The 25,475-nt window shown below is 39.6% G+C and overlaps 1 protein-coding gene across 3 annotated transcripts in view; it reads left to right on the top strand.

The window, feature by feature from the left end:
• FRMD3 (FERM domain containing 3) overlaps positions 1-25,475 on the top strand; it is a 309,481-nt gene that overhangs the window by 170,292 nt on the left and 113,714 nt on the right. For all 3 annotated transcript variants that reach the window (XM_009244544.3, XM_054519443.2, NM_001132757.2), the window contains 1 exon segment: positions 7,419-7,461. In XM_009244544.3, coding sequence (XP_009242819.1) covers positions 7,419-7,461 — 43 coding nt within the window.

Here is a 25,475-nt window from a genome sequence, read left to right as displayed (position 1 = left end):
TACCCTGTGGTGGACTCCAGTAAACTGAGGGCAGCCTTCCTAAAAAGCGTCAGGCTGCTGGGGCTTGACAGTATCTGCTGCAGATGCCTTCCTGGTACCTTCAAATCATACTAAGGGGTGCATCCACTGGTTCATCTTACTCCCCTAGTTCATTTTGTAGAATCAGTGATGGGGTCTTAGCTTCCTTATAGCCTTTGGAAATTTTATTCTAAATGAGAGTTGAAGAAAAGAAGATTTCAGCTACAGTAAATTAGCCACAAATTCAGATATTTGGTTACCGGGTTCTGCTTTTTGCCTCTCTTAGGGAAACTCAGTTTCCAGTAAGGAAAAAGACTTAAAAATATCAGAACAGCATATATTCCAAGTAGCAATCAAAAGGAAAATAGCAATGCAATAAATGTTCTAAGCCTTATATCTAATTACCAAGCATGCCACATCATGGTGGTTATTTTTTCCCTCAAGTGTAATCCATCTGTACCTCCAATAATAGCAGAAATTATTGGTGTAGTCCAGACTCCACTTCACTGGCCAACTCGTAACTCTAATTGGAAGAATGAGAAAAGAGAGGAGAGAGAGGAAGGGGATGAAGAGAGAGGCAAAGGGCTAACAGCTGGTATTGCAATTGTATAGATAATTAATCTCCTCATGTTGAACAGAAGGGAGAGTGAGATGAGGAGTCAGGGAGGAAGAGAAGGACAAAGTTAGCCTGGGCGTGGTGGCTGACACAGTTAATCACAGCACTTTGGGAGGCTGAGGCAGGTGGATCACTTGAGGTCAGGAGTTTGAGACCATCCTGGCCTACATGGCGAAACCCCATCTCTACTAAAATATATATATATAAAATATATATGTATATACATATATAAAATATATATGTATATACATATATAAAATATATATGTATATACATATATAAAATATATATGTATATACATATATAAAATATATATGTATATACATATATAAAATATATATGTATATACATATATAAAATATATATGTATATACATATATAAAATATATATGTATATACATATATAAAATATATATGTATATACATATATAAAATATATATGTATACACATATATAAAATATATGTATATACATATATAAAATATATATTTATATAAAATATATACAATATATATTTATATAAAATTTATATAATATATAAAATATATTTTATATAAAATTTATATAAATATATAAAATGTATATTTATATAAAATTTATATTTATATAAAATATATATTAATATAAAATTTATATATAATATATAATTTATATATTATATATTATATATAAATTATATATTATATATTATATAAATTATATATTATATATAAATTATATATATTATATAAATTATATAATATATAAATTATATATTATATAAATTATATAATATATAAATTATATATTATATAAATTATATAATATATAAATTATATATTATATATAAATTATATATTATATATAAATTATATATTATATATTATATAAATTATATATTATATATTATATAAATTGTATATTATATATAAATGATATATTATATATAAATGATATTTTATATATAAATGATATATTATATATAAATGATATATTATATATAAATGATATATAATATATAAATGATATATTATATATGATATATTATATATAAATTATATATTATATATGATATATTATATATAAATTATATATTATATATAAATGATATATTATATATAAATTGTATATTATATATGATATATTATATATAAATTATATATAATATATAAATGATATATTATATATAAATTATATATAATATATAAATGATATATTATATATAAATTATATATAATATATAAATGATATATTATATATAATTTATATATATAATTATATATATATATTATATATTATATATATAAATTAGCCAGGCATGGTGGCCTGCACCTGTAGTCCCAGATACTCTGGAGGCTGAGGTGGGGGAATTGCTTGAACCCAGGAGGCGGAGGCTGCTGTGAGCTGAGATTGTGCCACTGCACTCCAGCCTGGGCAACAGAGCAAGACTCTGTCTCAAAAAAAAAAATAACAAAAAACAAACAAAAAAAGAAGGACATAGTTAGACTCATGGAAACTGCCATGGTACCAAGTGAGAAGTCTCTTTCATGGAGCCTAAAGATGGTAAAAGCCAGTGCTTATTGAGCCTTCACGATGCACCAAGCTCTCTTCTAAGGCCTTCTTCATGAATTAACCCATTTAAATTTCTCCATGATGCTGTAAGTGAGGAAACCAGGGAACTTACTCAAAGTCCACAGCTTGTCAGTCTTAGGGCTGGGATTTGAATCTAGGCCTGCTGGCTCCTAGGTCTGACCACAATGTCAACCCTGGGTGCTCAGCTGGGTTTGATATCTGCCTATCATGTATGAACTCCTTCAGGCTAATTTACATGAAATCTACTTTCATCCTCTGAGTAGACATTAGCCGTCTTTTTTTAAAAAATAGATTTTTAATTATTTGTGTAATGTACTGTGTTAGGCTGTTCCTGCATTGCTATGAAGAAACACCTGAAACTGGGTAATTTATAAGAAAACAGGTTTAGTTGGCTCATGGTTCTGAAGGCTGTACAGAAACCATGGCGCCAGCATCTGCTTCTGGGGAGGCATCAGGGAGCTTACAGTCATGGTGGACAGCAAAGGGCAAGCAGTCATCTCACACAGTGGGAGCAGGAGCAGGAGAGAGGAGGAAGGTGCCACACACTTTTACATGACCAGATCTTGCAAGAACTCACTATCACAAGGACAGCACCAAGAGGAAGGTGCTAAACCATTAATGAGAAATCTGCTTCCGTGATCCAATCACTCCCCATCAGGCCCCACCTCCAACATTGCGGATTACGGTTCAACATGAGATTTGGTTGGGGACACACATCCAAACTGTATCATGCACCAGTACATGTAAAAAATTAAAGTTAAAACATCACGGAAAATACTGAAGTCATGGTTTTCTTTGGTTAACACTCCTAAACGTGTGTTTCCCTCTCCTATTATCCTTCCATTAGTCTCATTTTACTGTGTATCATTTCGGATCTTTACAAATATATTTAGATGCTTACATATGTATTTTTTAAATATATGGTAATGTTTGTACTTTTTATTTTGAAAGAAAACATATTAAGTATATGGTAAAGTAGTTCAAAGCCTCCCAAACTTTCTCAGTTTCTGGCTGTCTCTTAGTATCTTAGTGATTATTTCATGGCCTCCATAGGCCAGGAGAATACCTAACAGTTTCATCTAATAAGAGTTAGATCCAAACAAGTAGTTATGTCCTAAAATCTTAGTAGTTATGTAAAACATTATACATATAAATTGCAGAAAAAATAGTATTTTCATTTCATTCTTAAACAATCACAATTGCTTAATAACGGGTGCCTGTTGGGCACCCCTAGGATCATATTGGACACACTACCATGCTCATTGCTTGTTGCACACCTATTTCTGTGTGGTACTTGCCTATTATCACAGCAACTGCTAGAAACCAAGCTTTGCAAAATATATACATATGTATTTTATCAAATATACATATTTGATACCATATATACATATAACATCAAAAGGAATATAGCACAGCCAGGTGTGGTGGCTCATGCCTGTAATCCTAGCACTTTGGGAGACCAAGGTGGGAGGATTGCTTGAGCCCAGGCTTTTGAGACCAGCCTGGGCAACATAGAAAGCCCTGCCAAAAAAAAAAAAAAAAAAAAAAAAAAAGGAATATAGCACAATCTAATGTTGGAACTGTGTACTCCTTCGAGTTCATAATTCACATGGTGCTGACTGATGTCTACTATGGCTGTGTTTCTCTGGGGTGATTTAGTGCACAATTTGAGAACTGATTGCAGGTATAATGATAAATTTTTCAGTTCACTTTTTGTATCCCACAACATGCCTTAGAGATCTGTCCATGTTACACATAAAGATCTCCCTCATAGAAAACACTGCTGCAGAATCATCCAGAATATGAACAGATCACAGTCTATTTACCCATTTTCCTGATGATGGCCATTAATGTTATTTCTAATATTTTGTAATTTTATATAATATTGCAGTGAAGATTCTTGTTGGGTACCTCTTTGTTCACATGGGTAAGTTGGAGAATAAAGAAATTGCTGGGCCATGGACCTGTCAGGTGTTTGTTTTTTTTTTTTAACTTTTTTTTTTTTTTTAAATGGAATCTTGCTCTTGTGGCCCAGGCTGGAGTGCAATGGCGCCATCTTGGCTCACTGCAACCTTTGCCTCCTGGGTTCAAGCATTTCTCCTGTCTCAGCCTCCCGAGAAGCTGGGATTACAGGCACCTGCCACCACACCAGGCTAATTTTTGTATTTTTAGTAGAGATGGGGTTTCACCATGTTGGCCAGGCTGGTCTCGAACTCCTGACCTCAGGCGGTCCACCCACCTTGGCCTCCCAAAATGTTGGGATTACAGGTGTGAGTCACTGCGCCTGGTCTTTTTTAACTTTTAAGTTAGGGGTACATGTGCAGGTTTGTTATATAGATAAACTTGTGTCATAGGGGTTTGTTGTACAGATTACTTCGTCACACAGGTATTAAGCCTAGTTCCCATTAGTTATTTTGCCTGATCCTGTCCCTCCTCCCACCCTCCACCCTCTGATAGGCCCCAGTGTGTGTTGTTCCCCTCTATGTGCCCATGTATTCTCATCATTTAGCTCCCATTTATAAGTGAGAACATGTGGTATTGGTATTTGGTTTTCTGTTTCTGTGTTAGTGGTTTAATGAATACTAACAAGTAGAACTTGGCTCTCTTTGAAGAAATGATTTTCTGTAATTCCTCGAAACATTATTGCTGGCTTATTTTTCCTAGGACTGTATACTTCATGACTATCCCTTTGGGGAAGAATAGCTGTCCTGGAAAAGTGTGTAGAGATCACCTTGTAGAAGTGGGTAACTGAGATACACCGGGCCTGAAAGGCAAATGTAGGGTGTGGTTAGGCTAAGAGGAAAAGGATGATAGAAACTGATCTGAAACTGCAAGGTGTATTTCTTAGGACAATAAGGAGGCCAGCTTATTTAGAGTAAATAATTTATTTAGGACACAGATGGCAAATACCTTTCAGGCATGCCTTACATGTTCCCTGTCCCCTCTGTGGCAGACATCGCCAATCTATAGTGGCATGGCAGACATAGCCAATCCATCATGGCACTCATTCTCTCAGAGCCTGCACCTGGTTTTGGAATCCTCCTCACAGCCCTGGTGTGGGCACACAAAATGAAACTGACTTGTCACCCCTGGAGTCAGAGACAAGTTGGAGAAGCAGGATCAAGTTAGGCAAGAAAGGGCCGAGGAGTTGAAAGAATGCCAAACAAGGAGAATTTGGAAAACATTTATATATGAGACTTTATTAGCAAAATAACTGGTGATTCTCCTCTGCAAAACAATTGCAGTAAGTATTGATCTTTTGCTGCTATTTGTTTTCTTACCTTAGTTCTAAATGATCCTATTTATTTATTTCTAGAAAAGCAATTTAACCACCAGGGGCCTCTTTTATTATTCTTCTCCATGAAGCACATATATTGAAAGATGTGGTCTACCAATTAAACTGTACCTATTAAATAATAAGAACTGCATTGGCCAACAATCATTTTATTGAGTATTTTCACATTTCATGCACTGTGTATATTACATTTGTTAACTTTTTAAATCCTCGCAACAGCCCTAAGAGGTAGGTGTGATTATTGTTCCCATTTTATAGTTGAGGAAACTGAGACACAGAGAGATTAAGCATCTTGTACAAGGTTTATAACTGGTAAGTGGTATAATCAATGAGTCTTCCACTGTTGAGTTATAACTATATAACTTCTAATTAGAAGGCAATAACGAGGGTCCCCAAATGAGTTGATATAATTTTAGCCAGAAGCAAAAAGACTTGTTTTTTCAGTTTGTCTGTGCAACCTGGTCAGGGGTAAATATATGGTTTTTTGTGTGTGTGACTTTCCATAATGTTGTAACTCTTATAAGACTCCCATTATTGTTTTTGAAGACTGCAGAGATCTGACACCCTCAGTGGTTTCTAGATTAGAAACCACTAATTTGACGATTCAGTTTTTCAGCTCCTGAGAAAGTAGGGAGTGTTAACTGAGAAGAATATGCATTTTAGAGCAAATGATCAGCCAGGAGGCCATACAGTTGAGAGGTTAAGGGCCCATGCACCAGAATCCTGCTACATGGTTGGCTTCACTGTTTATCAGCAGAGTGACCTTAGTCAAGCTGTTTAACATCCTGAGCCCCAGGCTTCTTATTTATAAGTGGAGTGGTAGGGAGGACTACATAAGATAGCACATGGAAACGTTTGAATGGCACTTGGCATTTAGTAAGCACTCAACAAATGCCAGCTCTTATTATGGTTATGCGTTTACATCAAAGAATATGGATAACACAGGATGTGAGGCTTACTGGATAACACAAAGGAGATAGAGTGAGGTGCAAGAGCTCAATGGATGGTAAGTTTGCTCTTCTGATTTCCTCTCTGGCATCAAGCAGGCGGGATGCCTCCAGAAGGAGAGCTCCCTGACCTCAGGATGGGTACCCCAGGACACCCCCTGTATCATCTCTAAAGTACAGGTGTATAAAGTGACTCTAAGTGACATTCCCTGAGCAGCTTCAGGGACCTCATGGTTAGTGATCTCAAAAGCTGCCCAGCTCTCAGCATGTCGAAGTGATCTTTGTATGTGCTGCAGAGAGGGCCAGCCACTGGGACCAGTGTGGTGCCTACTTCAAATGCCTGTCAGTAACATGGTTCTGAACTCCCCCAATCTTTTGGCTTCTTTATTTTGTGATAGATCTGATTTTTCTTCTTGATGACCTCAGGCCTCTGAAAATGAGATATTTAAGATCATTTACTCCTCCCTACTGTAAAGGAAGAATTGCCTCTGCATATGATAGGGCTAATGCCGGCTTGGCCCAATATTCCTCTTAAGGGAATTTGTCCTGGAAGCAGGACTGGATGCTGCTGCTGCCTTGGACTGTGATTCTTTGAGGTCGTGGATGTCAAATGCTAAAAGTCTTTAGCCATGTGCGGCTTTCACAGAACCATGCAGCTCAAAGAATCACCTAGGAGTCAATTAGGGGTACTAGAACATCCCATTTGAGAGCATATTCTCTCTGTTGTCCTTCTCTCCTAGCAACTGTCTGACTCACATATTACTTGGAAAATATTAACTCTGTAATTTATATCCTTGTCTGCGCTATGATTATTGCCAAGTTGTTTATGTTGGTCTTCAGAATGTGGAATTCTGGAGAGTATCTATGGAAACCGAGGCTGTACTTTGGAATTCCTCTTAGTTATTTGATATGCGTTGTATGGTCCAGCAATTTGATCCCTGATAATTGCTTTTTTTTTTTTCCTCCCTAGCACTGGCTTGAACCTAACAAGTCCATCTTCAAGCAAATGAAAAGTAAGTGTCAATCTGTGCCTTTACTCTTGCTACAATGTGTCCAAAGATAGATACTGTTCCCTGACAAACTTTCTCCTGCCAGGGGAAAAATAGATAGAGTTGAAGAGGTGTTGGGGAGTGTGGGGGCTTCTCTCTCCCCAGGAGAGCTCTGTATCTTCTCCCCTCTTTTTCTATGACCCTCGTCTGCACCAGCATCCTATAGTCTCCTGGGCCTCTCTCCGTCCCCCCCATCTTGCCCTCATATTTGATATCTGAACGGGGGCTTTGGAATTGGATGGTTAAATACCTCTTAAACACAGCCACCGGGTACCTGGTTCCTTTTGATTATGAGGGTTGCTAGTTAGTCATTAAGTGTGGGAGGGGGTGCAGTATTAAGGAAGATGGGAGAAGCAGATGTGTTTGGAAACTAAAATTTTACCAATGACTTTGCTGAAGACTGTATAATTATTTTCCATTCCTTGAACTCCCCAAAATGAAAAACATTTTTTTCTTCTGGGCAATTGTTTTAAATCTCCGATGTTCTGAATTTCTTTTTTTTTTTTTCTCTTTTTAATCAGTGAGCTCTTGGGGAAGTTAGCTTGGATAACAACATCTCTCTAGCACTCCCTGGTCATCCACCTGGGACTCTGTGAGGAGGGTGTTCACTGGTAGTCCTGGGTGACATGATGTTTTGTTCTGGTTACTCATGCCAGGCTGTAGCCAACCTGCTTTTATTTACGGTTTGGAGGAGAACTTCTGAAATGCACCTCAGAAACTTACTGCCTGCCCCCAAATCCACTTATCCCTCCACATCCACTTTCCCAGGGCTCTGAAATGCAGGTGATGAATCAGTTTCTCATCAGAGATTAGGTTAATGCATATTATGTCACTTGTCATCATTCAAGGGATTCTTTCATTTTTTGAATATGAAGAAATTATTCTGGGCATGGTTTTCAGGTGAGAGAAGGAAGAAACTGAACATGGACTACAAACTAGCAGGCAGCGTATCTCTTCTTTAACTTTCTTCTTTTTCCCTGCCTCCCTGTCCCTTTCTCCCTCTCTTCCTTCCTTCCCATTCCTCCTTCCCTTGGTCTTTTTCTTTTCCTTCCCATCCCTCTTCCATCCTTCAAGGGCAAGCTCTGTCTGGCTAGTGAGGAAGGATGCTTCAGATGGCACAAGTGCAGCAGTGGGTGTGGAAAGTCCAGGGAGGCCAGGCTGCTGGGGCAAGGCTGGAACAGAGTTGGGGTGGGGCTGGAGCAGAATTAGGGCAAGACCAGAACAGAGTTGGGATGTGCATCCAAATAGAAATAATAGGACAGGCCAGGCTCACGCCTGTAATCCCAGCACTTTAGGAGGCCGAGGTGGGCGGATCGGGAGGTCAAGAGATTGAGACCATCCTGGCCAACATGGTAAAACCCCGTCTTTACTAAAAATACAAAAATTAGCTGGGTGTGGTGGTGGTTGCCTGTAGTCCCAGCTACTCGGGAGGCTGAGGCAGGAGAATCGCTTGAACTCAGGAGGTAGAGGTTGCAGTGAGCAGAGATCATGCCACTGCATTCCAGCATGGGCCACAGAGCGGGACTCCGTCTAAAAAAAAAAAAAGTAGTAAGACAGGGGTCCCAGGAGGCTGCATATAGTATGATATGCAGGATAATGAGAATGAGCTAAAATGCCTGAGAAAAAAATTGCTGATTCCTAGCTTTTATTCCTTAACTACAAAATGTTGATATTTTTGTTTATATATTTGAAAATATTTAGACTATTTTTCAGTATAATAAATGGTTCTTTGACTTTGGTTCTTCTTAAATAAATGCCAGGCAATATTTTCCTTTTGTCCTTAAGCCATAGCCAGTTTTGAAATAGAAATTTATCTTTGAAGGCATTTCAATACTTAATAGAAGCAAAAAATTAAACTTTGTAAGAAGTTTAAAACTTGTGAGAAATTTAGTGTTTAAGAGCATTGTCTCTATAATACAGCAAATCTGAACAACCAACTAAAATGCATAATTTTTTTTTTAAGACAGGGTCTCATTCTGTCACCAGGCTTTAGTGCAGTGGTGCAATCTTGGCTTACTGCAATCTCACCTCCCAGGTTCAAGCGATTCTTGTGCCTCAGCCTCCCAGAGAGCTAGAACTACGGGCGCGCGCTACTGTGCCTGGCTAATTTTTGTATTTTTAGTAGAGACCGGGTTTCACCATGTTGGCCAGGCTGGTCTCGAACTTCTGATCTTAGGTGATCTGCCTGCCTCTGCCTCCCAAAGTGTTGGGATTACAGGCATGAGCCACTGCACCCACCCTAAAACACATAATGTTTTGTTAGAATGGTGTAAAGATTGGCATTTGACTACTGGCCAGTCTTAATCTAATGACAAACGAAATCTGAATCTGGAAAATAGAATTGTATAAAATTCAGTGTCTGAACCAGACAGGGCAACTCACTGATTCTAGGACTGCAAGGGTCTTACCCACCACCCAATCCCTGTTGTATTGCTAAAGACAATACCGAACAAAAAAATTATGTAATTTTCTCAAGATCACAAACCTAGTTTGATTGTTGTTGTTGATGATGTCTTTCAGTATGAAGAATTTCTGTGTTCCTGTACATATGCCCTAGAAATATTAACTTTACTGTAAATTAGAAAATTTTTAAACTATGGCTTTTTTATTGTTAATCCAGAGAAACCAAGTCCAACCCTGGGGACTTGTCCATGAATTTATCGAAAGAGTCCGGTCACAGAGCCCCAGTGGCTTCATCCTTTTATGCTTGTATCACCTTTCAGTAGGCAATGGCTGCAGAATTCCTTGGAGGAACTGTTTCTTACTCACAGAGGATGATGGGCCTTCAGGTTCTTCTCTCTGACCCTATTAAGATCCTTCTGACTATGGATGTTCCCAGGAATGATGTTTCCCAGGGTTGGCTGAAGGTCAGCTATCCTGATTAACAAACAAGGCGTTATTATTTTTCACTAGTTAAAAAAAAAATATCATGTTTGTGTTTTCTCAGTTTAGAAAGATTTAAGATGAAGACAAAAACTATTTCCTTGCTCCTCCCTCTATATCAAGCTCACCCCAAAGAAATAACAATTGCAAACAATATTTTGTATATCCTTCCAAGAATTTTTATGAATGTATATAATCCCCCAACATATATAAGTCCTTTGATAAACAGCAATGAGATCAATCTCTATATATTTTTCTTCATCTTGTTATTTTTTCTTGATTAATTTTAGAAATTTAAAAATATCCATAATTGATGATTGGCCTGATTTAAAAAGTGGTTTTCTGAGTTAATTGTATGTGTGTATTTAATTAATTTATTTATTTTGAGACAGAGTCTCACTCTGTCACCCAGGCTACATTGCCATCTTTTGATCTTGGCTCACTGCAACCTCTGCCTCCCTGGTTCAGCTCTTCTCCTGCCTCAGCCTCCCTGAGTAGCTGGGATTACAGGCATGTGCCACCACACCCAGCTAATTTTTGTATTTTTAGTAGAGACAGGGTTTTGCCATATTGGCCAGGCTGGTCTTGAACTCCTGACCTCAGGTGATCCACACATTTTGGCCTCCCAAAGAACTGGGATTACAGGTGTGAGCCACTGTGCCCGGCCTATAATGTATTTATTAAGGGAGACCAAGGTGGTTTTGGTGGCTTCTGGTATTTTGCTATTGTAAAGTATACTGCAATAAACATGCTGTATACAGTACTGCATCTTGTGGAAGTACATCTGTGCTAAAAATTCCTAGAAATGGGCCAGGTGTCATGGCTCATGCCTGTAATCCCAGCACTTTGGGTGGCCGAAGCGGGTGCATTACGAGGTCAGGAGATCGAGACCATCCTGGCCAACATGGTGAAACCCTGTCTCTACTAATAATACAAAAATTAGCTGGGTGTGGTGGCATGTGCCTGTAATCCCAGCTCCTCGGGAGGCTGAGGCAGGAGAATCACTTGAACCAGGGAGTCGGAGGTTGCAGTGAGCCGAGTTGGTGCCACTGCACTCCAGCCTGGGCAACAAGAGCGAACTCTGTTTTAAAAAAAAAAATTCCTAGAAATAGAATAAGTAGATCTAAAGATATATACATATTAATTTTCCTTGGTGATAAATATCTAGTCAAGGAGGTTTTAGCCATTTAAATCTAATGACACAAAATGTTACAAAAAATCTAATGACACAAATGACTCAATCTGACTCCCTCAAATGTTACCTGAGAATGCTTCTTTCCCCAAAATTTGTTGAAAATAAGGATAATTAAATTTATTTTTCAAGTTTATGAAGGAAGAGAAATGTCCGTTTAATTGAAAAGCTAATTAATTACACAGTTACTTACTTTGGTATACATTTTTACATTAAGATGTTTCTTAAATTAAAGTCTTATTTCTCCTCTGAACTTAGAAGAGATGCTAATAGTTTAATTTTTAAATTAACATAGCCTGTAGTCTAGCTACTCGGGAGGCTGAGGCAGGAGAATGGCGTGAACCCGGGAGGCGGAGCTTGCAATGAGCCGAGATGGCACCACTGCAGTCCAGCCTGGGTGACAAGGCAAGACGCTGTCTCAGAAAAATAATAATAATAAAATAAAATAAAAAATAAAAAATAAATTAACATATGTTAAAATTGACTTTATTTTTGTGTGCAGTTCTGTGAGCCTTTACTCATATAGATTTTCATGACCACCAACATAGACAGGTTGCTGAAGAGTGTCCTGGTTTTCATCACCCCAAAAACCTGCCTGTGCTGTGCCTTTGTGGTGACATCACTGCCTTCCAACAACTCGCAACCACTGGTCTGTTTCATGCCAGTATAGTTTTCTTTTTTGAATATCATACAGGATGTAATTTTTGAGATCAGCTTTTACTCAGGATAATAACTCTGAGATTCATCCAAGTTGCTGTGTTTATCAATATGTAGTAGAAGAACACAATGAAAGTAGAAGCTGGTCTTTGAAAATATCAAGAAAATTGATGCATTTTTAGCAAAATGGAGGAGAGGAAAAAAAGAGGGAGAAGACACAAATTACCAATATCAGGAGCAAAAGAAGGGACATTACTACAGATCCTGCAGAACAACTCTAGGCACAGAAATTTGATTGCTTAGATGAAATAGATCTCTTCCTCAAAAGCCATGACTTACCAAAACTCACTCAAAATAAAATATATAACTTGAGTAGTATTATAACTATTAAGTAAATTATGCTTGAGATTTTCCAGAAAAGAAATCTCCAGCACATTTGCTGTTCCTATTGTTGCAGCCAGCACTTCCTTTTCTATTCCTCAAGCCTTAATTAGGTGCATCTTCTGCAGTATTCTCTTTAGGAGCTGATGCTCACTTCCAGATGTCTCCTGGGTTCTGTCCAGAGGATACTGGAGGGAAAATCGTGGTGAATTTACCACTAGTTTAGCGGGGTCCTTTGCATTCTCATCTTCTTTTCCAATCTGCTTGCTACTATTTACTTTTCAGAGTCCTTAAATAGTTGCTGCATATATTCTGCCAGGTTTTATAGCTGCATTCAGTGAAAGAGATGGGGTGGGGTGCAATTAACGCACTCTACCTGGAATTAAAACCTTAAAATCAAATTTTTAATTATTGCTTTTCTATTAGGTGAAAATGCAGGTGGGCTTCATGATTGGGCAGTGCTGAGGGAATACCCTTCTCATTTCCCTATGCCATTGCCATGTCCATAGGTACAAATGTGGACTGAGATGTTGATCCATTTTTTGTTTCTTTAAGAGTACTCGGATAACAGATTGCCTTCAAACAAAGTGTTAACTGAATTGCATATTTTTGAATGTTTGGTTTTGCAGAGTCCTTGCTTTTCATGAAGGAATGTTGCTATGCAACATAACAGTGACTTCTCACTTACAATTTTTTTTTTTGTTTTTTGAGACAGAGCTTCACTCTGTCAACCAGGCTGGAGTGCAGTGGCATGATCTTGGCTCACTGCAACCTCCGCCTCCTGAGTTCAAGCGATTCTTGTGCCTCAGCCTCCTGAATAGCTGGGATTACAGGCACATGCCACCACACCCTGCTATCACTTAGAGTTTTTAGCCTTGACTACATTAACTGTGGAATGTGGCCCAATGTGTATACATGAAATGGCACACATAAAGAGGACAGATATTGTGTGTTCTATAGGATTTTTGTAGCTGCTCAAATTATATTAGCATGAAAAAAATTTTAAAGTTACACACTATGACTCAGATGTGCAGAAATGCAATATTATTTTCCTATGACTGAATTCAACTTGCTTGTGATTTTCTTCTTTCTTTGAGAGCAAAGCATTTAATCTTGTCACTTCAGGGTAACTCAGGATCTGCTAGTTTATTTTTTGTTTTTGTTTTTTGAGACAGAGATTCTCTCTTGTCGCCCAGGCTGGAGTACAATGGCACAATCTCAGCTCACTGCAACCTCCGCCTCCTGGGTTCAAGCAATTCTCCTGCCTCAGCTTTCCGAGTAGCTAGGATTACAGGCACCTGCCACCATGCCTGGATAACTTTTTTGTATTTTTAGTAGAGATGGGGTTTCATCATGTTGGTCAGCCTAGCCTTGAACTTCTGAACTCAGGTGATCCTCCCACCTCAGCCCCCCAAAGTGCTGGGATTACAGGCGAGAGCCACAGCAAGCGCCTGGCCTAGAATCTGCTAGTGTAGAATTTGATCACTTTCAGAAAATCGCTCAGTCAATACATAATTTAAATGTAATTGCTTGAACACCCATACTCCATACTGTTTTTTTTTCTTCCATATGAAGAGCTTTTCCCTTTATCTCCACCCCAGAATGGCGTCATAAGGCCAGAGAAACATATGTACTGTCTCGGTAGTGAGGGTGACCTCTCTTTCATGTACATTCCTCGAGTCTTCCTTGGTGTGTCTCAGGTTGTTGGCATCTTTCCCCACTGCATCCTCTCTGGATGAAACTGGTCCCACCTGATCTTTGAGTGGGGTTGGTGTGTGCTGCTGAGGCCAGTGGTTCCTGCCATGGCCTTAGGATACAAGTCTCTAGACACTGTCCTCTTGTGGCCCCCACTCCAAGTCTCTTTCTCATTGGTACTCAGCACATCTGTATTCACCTCTGGGACAGGCAGGAACTGCTCAGCCTCAGGGAAACTTGTGTACGCTATCTAAGGCTTCCTCTCTGCCTAAACACACCATGCCACTATTTCTTCAGTACAAAAATTTCAGCAAAATTTTCAGAGTTCCACACAGAAGAGTTTCCTGCAACTACCCTGGGGTTCCTTTTATCTTGCCCCCTACACCTCACTGTGTTCAGCCAAGCTGGTAGTGTTGAGGGATGCTGGATCCTTCTCAGAGATCCAAATGGTGTCCTAAACTTGGTTTCGCCCTCTGTAAATCTCTCCAGGCTCTCCACTTGCCTTCCCTAGCCATGCCCTATGCACAACGAATGCCTTTTCTCTTTGGATACGAGATTAATATCCTAAAACAATAGCTGTCTTATACACAAGCACTAACTGTTTTTCAAATGTGATGGGGAAAAAGTACTATTATTTACAATAACAATAACAAGTAAAAATAAAGGTCTTATAAATAAATGTTAACAGATTCATGCAAGATCGGTAGGACGAAAATGTGAAATCCTACTGTAGCATTGTTGTAGAGTAGATAAAAAAGAGCTCAAAAAATGAAGACATCTCATATTTCGGTTAATATTCTTAATAAAGTCAGTTCTTCAGAAATTAATATACACATTCAATAATTCTCAAGTTAAAAATTCAGTGAGATTCTTTATGGCATTTAGCAATGTTCTTAAGACTCATTTGCAAAAGAAACATGCTCAATGCTATCCAGTAAATATATAAAAAGACCACTGGTGGGTCCTTGTTCTGTTGAATAGTAAACCAAGGCCTGTGAGCTACAGCAATTAAAGGAGACATAGTAAGAGACACATATAGTAATTACGATATAGAGCCAGAAATGCGAAAATAATCAGTGGAACAGAAAAAAGCAGTTCCCAGTCCCCACGCCAATCCATTATTTATGGAATATGGGCTATGGCAAAGATTGTATTTCATACAAGGGGCAGATAAATTTTTATTCAAGGCATTCTTTTAAGGCATGATTTTTGGATTGTTTTCTTTCCACTTGTTAGGGGATGGGAAAAAGGACATCGCTCACACAATTCACAGGATTAATTCTAGATGTACTCAAAAGCCAAATATGTTTAACAATTTATAAAAGTTTTAGGTAAAAATTTAAGAATATGTTTTATAATCATGGGGTAGCCCAGGGCTTCCTGAGGGAAATATAAAACCCAGAAACAACGAAACAAAATCCTGACAAATTTGTGCAAATGTAAACTTTTGAACTAGAATGCTTTGTTTGCACAGAGTTGATTTTTTTTTTTTTTTTTGGAAATGGAGTCTTGCTCTGTCGCCAGGCTGGAGTGCAGTGGTGTGATCTTGGCTCACTGCAACCTTCGCCTCCCGGGTTCAAGCAATTCTCCTGCCTCAGCCTCCTGAGTAGCTGGGACTACAGGCGCGTGTACCGTGCCCAGCTAATTTTTGTATTTTTAGAAGATACGGGGTTTCACCATGTAGGCCAGGATGGTCTCGATCTCTTGACCTTGTGACGCCCCCGCCTCAGTCTCCCAGAGTGCTGGGATTACAGGCGTGAGCCACCGCGCCCAGCCAGAATAGATTCTTAGTAAATGTTTGTTGAATGAATGACTGTAAAGCAAATTAAAGCACAGGGAAAATAATGGGAAGAACATTTGCCAAACATATAACGAGTAGTAATATGCAGAATGTATTATGTATGATGCTACAAACCAACAGATGAACCGCTCAATATAAAAATATGCAAAAGACTCAGAGAAGGAATAAAAATAAATGACCAAGAAGCTCACCAACAGATGCTCAATATCATTAGCTATAAAGGAAATGCAAATTAGAATAAGATATTTTTATTTACTATACTGAGAAAATTGTAATTATTGATAATATCCAGTTGATGAGGATGAGGGTAACACTTCTGGTGAGAGGGTGTAAACTGATAAAGCAACTTTGGAGAGTAATCTGGTTATATCTTTCAAGATTAAAAATGCCTATGTCTTGGCCGGGCGCGGTGACTCACGCCTGTAATCCCAGCACTTTGGGAGACCGAGGCGGGCGGATCAGGAGGTCAGGAGATCGAGACCATCCTGGCTAACACGGTGAAACCCCATCTCTACTAAAAATACAAAAAATTAGCCGGGCAAGGTGGCGGGCGCCTGTAGTCCCAGCTACTCGGGAGGCTGAGGCAGGAGAATGGCATGAACCCCGGGGGGCAGAGCCTGCAGTGAGCCAAGATCACGCCACTGCACTCCAGCCTGGGCGACAGCGAGACTCCGTCTCAAAAAAAAAAAAAAAAAAAAAAAAAAATGCCTATGTCTCTTGGTCCAGTATATCAATTTCTACAAATCTATCTAGAGCAAAATTTATTCACGCACAGGTATATATTATGCAAGGGTGTTTATTACAGCATTACTTATAACATTGAGAAAGCAATAAAAAGGCCAGTAATTTTTGCAAGGATAAATTATGTGTGTATACATAGTCATTAAAAAAAACAGGAAGACATGTATTATTGACATGGAAAGACTTACTAGATATATTGTTGAGTTTAAAAATCAGATTAAAAGACCACATAAATAATGATACTTTTACATAAAAATAGAATTTTTTTGTGTGACTATATAGTGCATAGAAGAAGAACTGGAAAGATGTATACTTAACTGTGGTTACCTCTGGGGAAGACAGCCTAATATAGGGACATGAGGCTTTCGCATTTTATTATATGTAGTTATGTTACACTCATATCTTTTACCATGAGAATATATTCTTATATGACTTGGTAATAAAAATAAAATAAGCAAAAGGAGAGAAATCTTTATGCAAAACAAGGAAGGAAGGGAGGAAGGAGGGAAGGAAGCAGAGAAGAAAGGAAGAAAGAAAGGAAGGAGGGAGGAAAGGAAGGAAGGAAGAAAGAAAGCAAGGAAGGAGGGAGGAAAGGAAGGAAGGAGGAAAGAAAGGGAGGAAGGAGGGAAGGAGGGAGGGAAGGAAGAAGGGAAGGAAGGAAAAAGGAAGGAAGGAGGGAAGGAAGGAAGGAGGGAAGGAAGGAAGGAGGGAAGGAAGGAAGGAAAAAGGAAGGAAGGAAAGAGGGAAGTAAGGAAGGAAGGAGGGAAGGAAGGAAGGAAGCAGGGTGCATATGCATTAAGCATGTTCTATAGAAACAGACTGAGATGAAAGAAAGCTCACTCTTCTAAACAAGCTCTCCACTTAATCCTGGCTGGTGCTTGTCTGAGGCCTGATTAGCACAGCAAGGTAGTTAAGATCCTATTCTTGCCCTATTTACCAGAGACTGTGCTGCTCCCAAGCACCCTGAAGGGGCAGGGGTGCTTGGAAATGGCTTCTGCATGCAAATCAGGGTAGGCAGGAACCCCCAGCCTCTGCATAACACATGCATACAACTCAGCCATAATAGCCGTACTGAGTCAAGTTGTTGCTGGCTGATGACAGTGGTGCTCAGAAGTTGTGATGGCACTCCCTGGAAACCTGGGATGGCGTGGAATTCCTGACTTTGATGGTGATAGTCTTGGTACTTCATGTTTATGTCTCATTCATTAGCTTTCCAACATCCCCCTTGGGGCTAATCTAACAAATAGCTCTCTTGCTAATGAATGATTTTTTGTCAGTAGGAAATTGAGATTGAGAGAGAGAGAGAGAGAGAGAGAGAGAGAACCAACAGCATTGATTTTGCTCTGGTGTAAAGCCACAGGTCTCATACTCATGAGGCCAGCTTGGATGCTTGACTCTCAACTCTACTTGTTCTTCCAGTTTTCCCCTTGCTGAGTGTGTTAGTTTCTTTGGGCATCCAAAATAAATTATCACATACTGGGTGGCTTAAAATAATAGAAATCTACTTGCTCACAGTTCTGGAGGCCAGAAGTCTGAAACCAAGGTGTCAGCAGGGCCACACTCCCTCCGAAGGCTCTAGGGAAGAATGCTTCCTGCCTCTTCTGGCTTCTGCTGGTTTCCTGCAGTCCTTCCTTGGCTTGTAGCTGCCTCGCTCCACACTCTGCCTCCATCTTCACATGGTGTCTCCCTGTGTTTGTCTGTGCGCTGTGTCAAAGTCTCACTCTCCTTTCTCTTATAAAGATATCAGTCAATGGATTTAGGGACCACCCTAACCTAGTATGAATGCATTGTAATTAATTAATCAATTACATCTACAAAGACCCTATTTCCAAATAGGGTTCCATTCTGAGGTTCTAGGTGGACATGGGTTTTTTAGATCTCCTGTACTCTTAGCAATATTCTTTAGCCTTTTTCTTTAGCTTACTACCTCTAGCCCCCTTTGTGTATGTTGTTCTTTTTTGCTGACCTTGGTCACATGGTTTTGATGGTAAAGCTTTGCACAATTCATTTCTTCCAATCTCTGTTGTGGCTGTAACCCTGCCTCCAGAGCTAGGGGCAGCCTATATCATCATCCTCATTCGTATACCCATACTTGTCTAATCATAGTCTCCAGCACTGGGTTTGAAAAATTTCTTCACCTGTTCCATGGCTTTGTATAAAATGTTATGCATGTTATTGATTCATAATAAATGCTTTCTGACTAGGATTAAAATGCTCTTTTTAGGGCACAGGTAGAAGTTCAAATGCCATTTTTTTAAACAAAAAAAAAAACAAAACATACAACTGAACACAGCTCGTTACATAAATCCGAAAGTACAAAGTCCCCAAGTACTATGGTTTAGTTTTGGACGCCTTTGTTCTTCCCAGTTTTCTTCTTCCAAAGCTTCTTTCCAAGAAGAGCAGCTATGATTTTTGTTTCAGCCATGGAGGGTCTCCAGCGTTGGACACCTGTTTGTTTACCTTATTCTGGAGACAGCTCATTAGGTTGGGTCAGGTATCTGTTATTCTACCAAGTTCAACTGTTCCATCAAAATTTTTATATTTGATCCTTCTCCCAGAAAGTTAATGCAATTTGAGCCTATAAATGGTTTCTGTGTTGTGCTCTTTCTTTGTTTCCCAGTATGGAAGGAGAGGACAGTAACAATAGTAATGACAAAAACCCTTAATTTTATAGCATGCAGTTCTAAATGATGTGCACTTTTGACAAGCCATAGATTTCTAATTTTTAACTTTATGCTTATGCAATGGTTGGTGGCAACACTGACATCATTTTGATTGGGTGCAGTAGTGTGTGCAGGGGTTTCAGGGAGTACCTAGCAGTCCTCATGGGAAGTGGGGTAGTGTGACAGGGGTAGTGGAGGAAGCAGAAGGAATAGGAGCCTCTCCTGGGGGAAGTCCTTATATCTCTGGGGCAGTACTTTCAGGGGCTTTCTTCTTCCTTCAGGAATGCCCACATCCTTTCTTAAGGGCCCACACGACTCAAAACTACACATGTTGGCAGCATGAGTGTCTGAATGATAACCATGATGGGCAGGAGGTTCCATGCTCGGCATGTGAGTACTAGAGGTGGTTCAAGTGTGGGCCAAGTGGGTAGGAAGGCTTTGTTCATGTCTCCCTTTGGTGGGAGAGCCTTTATAATGCCTGATTTTCGGATGCAACTTTATAGTATCAAATCTCAATACCAAGTTATATAAGTAGTTGAATTTTTCTGTTACAGTTGTTATTTCTACATGTTGATTTACACCTACCAACATGACTCCAAGGGTCTGGCTAGTTATACAACATCAGCAGCAAACAGGTTCCTGGGTCTCTTGCCTTCAGTTTCATGTGTTCTTGCTAACCTTTTGGCTGAAATGTTTGGGTCGTTGTACCCTCGGCTCAGGCAGCAAAGCTGTCCTTTAGATGCCAGGGCTGCCAAATATCTCTTCATATACACACCTGTCTCATGCCCACTTCTTCCTCACTCCTCCCTGGGAGATGACAGTGCCCCCTCACTCTTTCAACCAAGGTAAAAGCCAAGGTAACATTGAAGGACTTGACTTTAACCATGTTGGTTTCTTCCCTGCACTTTAGAGTAACAATAACTCCTATGCATTCAGTCCACAGGTCTCAGCAGGCTGTGAAGTGCTCTGCAGTCATGAACTCATGTCATCCTCATTGTGGTCTCTACGACGGGTCGCAGGCCACACCTAGTCACCACCTATGTTCATATGGCCTTTGGTCTAGGAATAGGTTTCCCATTTTTAAATGGTTGAAAAAAACCAAAAGATATATAAGATTTTTGTGGCATACAAAAATGATACAAATTCAAACTTCAGTGTTTTATTGGAGCACAGCTATACGCACTTGTTTATGTATTGGTGGTGGCTGCTTATCTACTACCACAACTGGGTGGAGTCGTTGAGACAGAAAACTTGAGCCTTCCAAAGTTGAAAATATTTATTCTCTAGCCCTTTACAGAGAAAGTTTGATGCCCTGCTCTCTCTTGTTGGTGCCATTATTATTCCCATTTTACAGACGAGGAAATGGAGGCAGGGAGTTTTAAGTTTGGACATAGCAATTTGTTCAAATGACAAACTTGAGGTTAGAAGTATTGGACTCCAAAGTCTCTTTTCAAGCTTCTCCTGAGCAGGCATAGGCAGGAAGAGAATTCAGAGACCAAGGATTTGTGAGGCAACCACTCAGCATTCCAATCTCCCCTAAGAGAGTTCTCTGAGTGACTCTGTCAGTGCCTACGTGTGTGGGTGGGCATGCCTGTGTGTGATAAAAGCACAGGAGGGAACTGTAACGAGAGGAAGATGAATTAAACATGATTTAAAAAACCTGTCTCTGCTTTGGAAGCTGGGGAAACACAGTGATTATCATTTCAGTAAGAGTGGGGGAAGGATCATCACTGTTGCTGATGATGCTGATAGTAACAGTTGTTGTTTAATGATTGTAATCATTTCCATGTAGAAGAGAGCAGTCGTGAATGCAGCCTGCACTCTCTGTGGCTGGCTTATTTACACATAGTTCTAGAGTCACAGTTGGAGAATGAGTGAACAGTGGTCTCCCCTTTAGGTGCTCAAGCGTCATTTTGCATATGTGCAGAGGTAGTTTGTGCTTTCGAACCATATCATCATTGAATGCAGCACAGTTGAATCCATTAGCATCACTGTGCATGGCATGTGCACAGCAGGAATATAGGCAACAGTGACCAAGCTGAGAATAAAATCAAGAACTCAATCGCTTTCACAATAGCTACAAATAAATAAATAAATAAATAAATACTTAAGTATATACCTAACCAAGGAGGTGAAAGACCTCTACAAGGGAAACTACAAAACACTGCTGAATGAAATCATAGACAACACAAACAAACAGAAACACATCCCATGCTCATGGATGGATAGAATCAATATTGTGAGAATGACCATACTGCCGAAGGCAATCTACAAATTCAGTGTAATTCCCATCAAAATACCACCATCATTCTTCACAGAGCTAGAAAAAACAATTCTAAAAACCATATGGAACCAAAAAAGAGCCCACATAGACAAAGCAAGGCTATGCAAAAAGAAAAATCTGGAGGCATCACATTACCCAACTTCAAACTATATACTATAAGGTCATAGTCACCAAACAGCATGGTACTGGTATAAAAATAGGCACATAGACCAATGGAACATAATAGAAAACCAAGAAATAAAGCCAAATACTTACAGCCAACTGATCAACAAAGCAAACAAAAACGTAAAGTGGGGAAATGACACCCTGTTCAACAAATGGTGCTGGGATAATTGGCAAGCCACATATATAAGAATGAAACTGGATCCTCGTCTCTCACCTTATACAAAAATCAACTCAAGGTGGATCAAAGACTTAAATCTAAGACCTGAAACCATTAAGATTCTAGAAGATAGCATTGGATAACATTGGATAAACCCTTCTAGACATTGGGTTAGGCAAAGACTTCATGACTAAAAACCCAAAAGCAAGTGCAACAAATACAAACATAAATATATGGGACTTAATTAAGCTGAAAAACTCCTGCACAAAAAATAAATAATCAGCAGAGTTAACAGACAACCCACAGAGTGGGAGAAAATCTTCACAATCTATACATTCGACAAAGGACTAATATCTAGAATCTACAAAGAACTCCAACAAATCAGCAAGAAAAAAACAAGCAATCCCATCAAAAAGTGGGCTAAGGATATGAATAGACCATTCTCAAAAGAAGATATACAGATGGGCAACAAACATATGAGAAAATGCTCAACATCACTAATGATCAGAGAAATGCAAATAAAAACCACAATGTGATACCTTACTACTGCAAGAATGGCCATAATTAAAAATAAAAAAATAATAAATGTTGGCATGGGTGTGGTGAAAAAGGAACACTTTTACACTATTGGTGTGGTTGTAAACTAGTACAACCACTATGGAAAACAGTGTGGAGATTCCTTAAAGAATTAAAAGTAGATCTACCATTTGATCCGGCAATTTCACTACTGGGTATCCAGTACCCAGAGACAAAGAAGTCATTATACGAAAGAGATACTTGCACACACATGTTTATAGCAGCACAATTTGCAATTGCAAAAATATGGAACCAGCCCAAATGCCCATCAGTCAATGAGTGGTTAAAGAAAATGTAATATTCCATGTATGTTATATATATATATTATATATATTATATATATAATGTAATATATATATTACGATGATATATATATATATATATATATATACACCATGGAATACTACTCAGCCATGAAAAGGAATGAATTAATGGCATTTGCAGGAATTGAAGACTCTAATTGAGTATTTCAGGAATGGAAAACCAAACATTGCATGTTATCACTAGTATGTGGGAGCTAAGCTATGAGCTAAGCTATAAGGCATAAAAATGATATGATGGACTTTGGGGACTTGGGACAAAGGGTGGGGGGCGGTGAGGGATAACAGACTACACAATGGGTACAGTATATACCGCTTGGGTGATGGGTGCACCCAAATCCCAGAAATCACCACTAAAGAACTTATTTATGTAACCAAACACCACTTGTTTCCCAAAAACCTATCGAAATAAAAAAAATTGTTAAAAAGGAAATTGGGGAGATTTTTCCTAGCTGTAAATCAGAATGTATATGAGAAACATTGTGAGTTTGTATGTATAGTCCTGAAATTACGCTTCTGATTTCCCCATGACTTTATGATGACTGGAGGAAAATGTTTGGTTTTAAGAAAAAAAAAAAAAAGCTGCTGGCCGGGCGCGGTGGCTCACGCCTGTAATCCCAGCACTTTGGGAGGCTGAGGCAGGCGGATCACGAGGTCAGGAGATTGAGACCATCCTGGCTAACACGGTGAAACCCCGTCTCTACTAAAAATACAAAAAAATTAGCCGGACGTGGTGGCGGGCGCCTGTAGTCCCAGGTACTCGGGAGGCTGAAGTAGGAGAATGGCGTGAACCCGGGAGGCGGAGCTTGCAGTGAGCCGAGATCGCGCCACTGCACTCCAGCCTGGGCGACAGAGCGAGACTCTGTCAAAAAAAAAAAAAAAAAAAAGCTGCTAAGTGATGTTTCTCTCTCAAAAAATCCTATTTGATCTTTGAAAGATTTGACTGAGGTTGTTGGTCAGAAATAGAAAGAAAGTCCCTTTTTCCCTTTCACCTAGGATCCTGCTCAATTAATCATTTCCTATCCTCAACTCCATTTCTGGGCAATGGCTCAATGTGGAGATGAGAAATTCTGTCTCTGTTTTATAAACAGCTGTACCTCTCTCCTGTTCTCAGTGTTATCAAGTCAGCAAAATGATGCTACCCTGGGATTTGCTGACACAAAAGGGGCCACTGAGCTGCCCCGAGGAGACACTTGGCTCCCCAGCCCTTGTCTGGCAGGTATCAGTTGGCTGTGAGAGAGGAGCCCTGCTGTTCTCAGTGCAATTACAAGCTCTTGGCATTTAAAAGTGGATTTCACTTTTTTCCCCTTCTCTGCTACTCTGGTGGTATGCTCTGTTTTTAGCACTTACATGGCTGAGTTAATGCTTTTCAGCTGTTGAGTTGAGTTCAATTCAGTCTTCCCCATCCCCTCCCTCCTATTTCCACCTCCCATTTTCCTTTTCTTCTGGTAGGAGTGTTTATCTCAACAAAACACAATCTCACATTTAGATAATGCCCTGTGTGCACGTGCCAGGAGCCATTTGGATCCACCCAAACACATCTGGAAGGTAGACATGATGGCAGGCACTGACACTGTGACCTCTGCAGAGCAGGAAAGAGAAATTAGGTCGCTTTCTCAAGATCACTGTTGGGACATCCTCTTCAAAACTCAGGGGCTCATCCTCTGGGGGATTTGGGGTTTTCACCACCCTGTGTACCCTTCTCAAGGGTGCTGAAGCCTGAGCACCACATTAGACAGGGCCAGGATGTCTTCTCCCGTGGGGTGGCCATGCTGCCCAGTCTAGTAAAGATGCACAGTGGCTGTTCATGATGATACTGTTGGGAGAGGGCTCCAATGCAGGCTGTGGGTTTGCGCAGATAGCTCCTTCATCAGACATTTCCTCTACTGATTCTGCACCAAATGTTTGGCACAGATAAGGATCTTTCTTTACGTCATTCCCCTTTCCCTGTAGTTGAAGAATAAGAACACATGGAAGCTGGATTGCGTAGACACTTAGCAGCTTGGAGAAGGGGTTAGTCATCACTGTACAAGGGGATTCAGGACCTTGGACATGTCCCAGGGAGTAAATGGGGGCTTCCATGTTGCATCTGAGAAGGCTCCTTTTCCAGCAGTCATACAGCTGGTGTGGGTGCACCACAGTGCTCAAATGCTGGACTTCTGACCCCAAACCATTGCCACCACACTTGGGGTTAAAGATGACCCCCAACCTCCTTGTTCAATGACTTACAATTTTAAATGATTTGATTTTTGAGTGTTTTATTTTTTTTCAAGGTAGTAAAAAGAATTGCATGTACTTCATGGGTTTGATTGGAGTGGGGATGGGAAAAGGGAGCAGAGGTGGCAGTCTTCTCTCATCTGTTACATCTTCTTGGCTTTATTCTTTTCCATAGCACATATGACCTTCTAATGTCCTGGTATTTCACATATTTATTTTGATTTTTATACCTGTTTACCCCTCCTG

This window comes from Pongo abelii, chromosome 13 (assembly GCF_028885655.2).
Source record: "Pongo abelii isolate AG06213 chromosome 13, NHGRI_mPonAbe1-v2.0_pri, whole genome shotgun sequence".
Taxonomy (NCBI): domain Eukaryota; kingdom Metazoa; phylum Chordata; class Mammalia; order Primates; family Hominidae; genus Pongo; species Pongo abelii.
Note: the sequence above shows the minus strand (reverse complement) of the source record. Positions and strands in the feature narration are given on the sequence as shown.